Source organism: Galeopterus variegatus, unplaced genomic scaffold (assembly GCF_000696425.1).
Source record: "Galeopterus variegatus unplaced genomic scaffold, G_variegatus-3.0.2 Scaffold9107, whole genome shotgun sequence".
NCBI lineage: Eukaryota > Metazoa > Chordata > Mammalia > Dermoptera > Cynocephalidae > Galeopterus > Galeopterus variegatus.
In genome coordinates this window covers 55,828-59,787 of record NW_007735218.1, presented here as the reverse complement: position 1 = coordinate 59,787, position 3,960 = coordinate 55,828, and the positions used below count along the sequence as shown (strand labels likewise).

The window sequence follows — 3,960 nt, the reverse complement described above, 5'->3', positions numbered from 1 at the left end:
GCTGCATGAACCACACTTGGGGCTGGTTGAGGCAGGGCTGCTCCAGCCAGATCAGCTGGGATGCAAGGAGCAGGTTCCTGAGGGCAGCTGTGCCCCAGGTCTGTCCTCTGGGACAACTCAATCCTTCTAGGCCTCACGGTCTTTTATGGTAGGGGCACCCTTCCAGTCTTCTGAAATGACTTTAGGGCTTTTTCCCCATTGTCCTGGTTATTAGCATCTGGCTGCCTCACTGCCAAGCTAATGTCTTTAGTAACCAGTTTATCTGCTTCACTCTTGCATTTTCTCCAACTCTCTGCTTCTCTACCACATGGCCAGGCTGCAAATTTTCCAAATCTTTACACTCTGCTTCCCTTTTAAATTCTGGCTTTACATCATGCCTTTGCTGCCATAACTCAGAATAGGCTGTTAAAAGTAACCATGCAGCTTCCTTAATGCTTTGCTTCTTGGAAATTTCTTCTGCTAAACATTCTGGTTCACAGATTTTAAGTCCCTCCTTCCACAAAGTTTAAGGGCATGGACACCATGCAGCCAAATTCCTTGCTATGGTGTAGTAACAGTTATCTTTTGTCCAATTCCCAATAAGTTCCTCATTTCTATCTGAGACCTCATCATCCACGTGGTCTTTACTGTCCATGTTTCTATCAACACTCTGGTCACAACCATTTAAACAATCTCTAAAATGTTTCAAACTTTCCCTCATCTTTTTGTCTTCTTCTAAGTCCTCCAAACTCCTCCAGCCTTTGTCCATTACCCAGTTCCAAAGTTGCATCCACATTTTCAGGTATCTGTATAGCAACACCCCACTCTTTGGTACCAGTTTTCTGTATAAGTCCATTTGTGTTGCTATAACAGAAATACCTGGACTGGGTGATTTATAAAGAACAGAGGTTTATTTGGCTTATGATTCTGGGAATACGCAGGCATTAGTTGTAATCAAATTATCACATTACTGATTGTAATAATTTTCTTTGTGATCCAAGCAAGTGACATTGTGATTACAAAGTGATTTCTTTTTGTTTGCAAAGTGGCTACTGTACTTGACCTTACGAATACTACAGGAGCTTGAAGGTGGGGTGGCTACTTCTAACTACATTGAATAATTTACATTAAAGAAATGATAAGCTTTGGGTTTATATTGCTCAGCTGGAGGTAAAGTCTGAGAACCAGAGAGATTCTATAAAAATCTTAAGCTACTCACTTATTTCTTGTTGTTACAGGCTGACCTCATTGAGGTAAGACACATAATCTAATTGTGCAGTCTTCTGAATTACTTCAGTAATTGAATTTGCAGTTTTCCCGTGTCTCTCTTGTGAAAAGCTGAGTACTTTTGTAAGGTTCATATTACAAATAAAGTGATTGGAATGAATATATAGGGTAGCACGTTAATGAATTGCTTATGTTTTACTATTACATAGTTACCATTATAGACCCATAAAAGACTCCACCTTTACATAATATGTATTTCCTTTTGTCCCTATTTACCATTCTCTTTTCCTGGAACTAAGAAACCATTAAGGGAACTCTGGACTAAGAGGTTAAATTTCCACCCACCACAAATTAATAAGAGCTTGAAATAAAAACTGAGTTGTAAAAAAATAAAAAATATTGTTTCTTTCATACATAGCAAGAAGAACCCCTGGTATCTGTGAAAAAATATGAACTAAATGACTAAAGACATGATTGCAGAATTGTGTGAATAACACTTTTCTATTTTATGCAAAGCTTTACACATGTATGTACATGGCATAAAGTAGCTTCATGGATTTTTATTATTTATAGAATCTCACTGACTACAGTGCTTCAAATAAGAGACAACATTCAATCTTTTAGCTATTTATTCAACAACTTTTTGCAGAAGTCTTAGTATGTTTCAACTGCTATACCAGTAAATAAAACATAATCCCTGCCCTTGAACACCTCACAGACCAGTGAGCGAGAGACAAGACAATAGGAAATTTCAAAACAGAATGCTAAATGCAGTACTAGAACTAAACCCAGAGTTCTGAGGGAATGTGGCTGTGGTGGCCAGTGAGCCTGGGTTCAAGTAAAGGTAAAATAATTAATGACCTTGTCCATCATAACTATAATTTAGGGTACGTTTACCTTATGAAAATCGTATAGAAAACCAATCCCCAAACTCTGTTATGTTTTGGATATATTGTCACTTTCCTTTCCTTTTATAAAAGTAGAAAGATAATGATGATGTCTGAATACACTTAGATTAATTTTCCTTTAAAAATTGGACTGCAAAATCATGTACATATTTGCTAACAATTTTTCCTCTCTTTTCTGGACCATGAGGACTCCATTTAAGTAATTGATATTTCTGCCAACTAAATGCTAATAAGAAGCTTTACTGGGTATATATACCCAATATATAATATTATAGTATACATATGATATTATGTTATAATAATATATACATTACTAGTAAAAATAAAGAAAATGCTTAGAAATAATGAGATAAATATATTTGATAGGCAACATTTCCAAAACCTGGAGTCCATGGTAGAAAACTCCAAAAATGAAACCTTGGTGGTGAAGAAGAGGGAGACACTGGTTTATTTCCATTCAGAAGTTCTGAGTCTTTTCCTGACCAGACATTTTTGAACTATCCATAACCTGTTAACTTAAAAAGAAACATAATAAGTACAGTTGGCTTATTGACAGTATACTTGAGTATATGACTATGAATCCATTGGAAAAATAATAAAATGTGTCCTTGGTTTTGAAGAGTTGGGGAATTTTTTTCTATTTCCTTTCCAACAGCAGGAGTCTTCTCCTGAGTCTTCTCATGGCTGCCTTCATCTCATGATTCCTCAGAGTGTAGATCAAGGGATTCAGCAGAGGGGAGATGACAGTGAAAGTCACAGAGATGGCCTTATCTGTGGGGAGGGCAGTGAAGGGCCGGGCATAGACATAGATGCAGGGCACAAAATGCAGGGTCACCACAGTGATGTGGGAGGTGCAGGTGGAGATGGCTTTCCTCCTACCCTCCCCTGCCTGAGACCTTAGTAATAATAATATGACCAAATAAGACACAAGGAGCAGGAAAAACCACAGAGTGGTGAGCAGCCCATTATTGGAAATCATCAACAGTTCAAGTACAAAAATGTCAGTGCAGGCGAGTCTGAGGACCTGGGGGACATCACAGTAGAAAGTGTCAAGGACATTAGGTCCACAGAAGGGGAGAGGGAGCAGTAGGGAAATCTGCACGATGGAGTGGACAAAGCCCCCCACCCAGGCAGCCACTGTTAACCCAATGCAACGGTCTCTGCTCATGATGTTCACGTAGTGCAGAGGCTTGGAGATGGCCACATATCGATCTAAAGCCATCACTGACAAAGAAAAGACATCCACCCCTCCAATAAGGTGGAAGAAAAACATCTGAGTGAAGCAGCCATTGAAGGAGATGGTCTTTGTCTCGGACAGAAGGTCCACCAGAACCTTGGGAGCTGTGATGGAGGAAAAGCAGATATCGGCAATAGATAAATTCCGGAGCAAAAAATACATGGGTGTGTGAAGGCGAGATTCCCAGGTCACGGTGACCATGATGAGGAGGTTTCCCAGCAGGGCTGTCATGTACACAAAAAGTAGGAAAAGAAACAAGACCAAGCTGACTTCTCGATTCTGGGTTAGTCCAAGGAAAATAAATTCTTCTACCTTGGTATAGTTTTTCAACTCCATTGAATCATCCTCTTTTTTCCTCCTCCCCCACCCCCCACCAAGCAGTGTTATACGAAAGCACTGAACTATTTATTTTATTGTCTTCTTAAGCACTAAGAATGGAAATCAGAACCTTCCCCATGTGGCTGTAGAGTCTGCAATTTGTTGAGTTGTGTATCCACTTTTTTATGATTGCAGTCAATTTGGTGAGAAAATTTATCATATGCAGTGTCATTCAATAATTCTTTTCCTATAGAACTGTTTTGGAAAAGAAAATATGTTAAGTAGTGACAT

General features: G+C 39.0%; 1 protein-coding gene across 1 annotated transcript; it reads right to left on the bottom strand.

Annotated features, from left to right (window-relative positions):
• Positions 1 to 2,728: 2,728 nt before the first annotated feature.
• Positions 2,729 to 3,700, bottom strand: LOC103609037 (olfactory receptor 4D10-like). The gene has a single exon (XM_008593407.1). It carries the CDS (start codon positions 3,685 to 3,687, stop codon positions 2,752 to 2,754), a length of 936 nt encoding a protein of 311 aa, XP_008591629.1. The 5' UTR covers positions 3,688 to 3,700; the 3' UTR covers positions 2,729 to 2,751.
• Between the last annotated feature and the right edge of the window lie 260 nt (positions 3,701 to 3,960).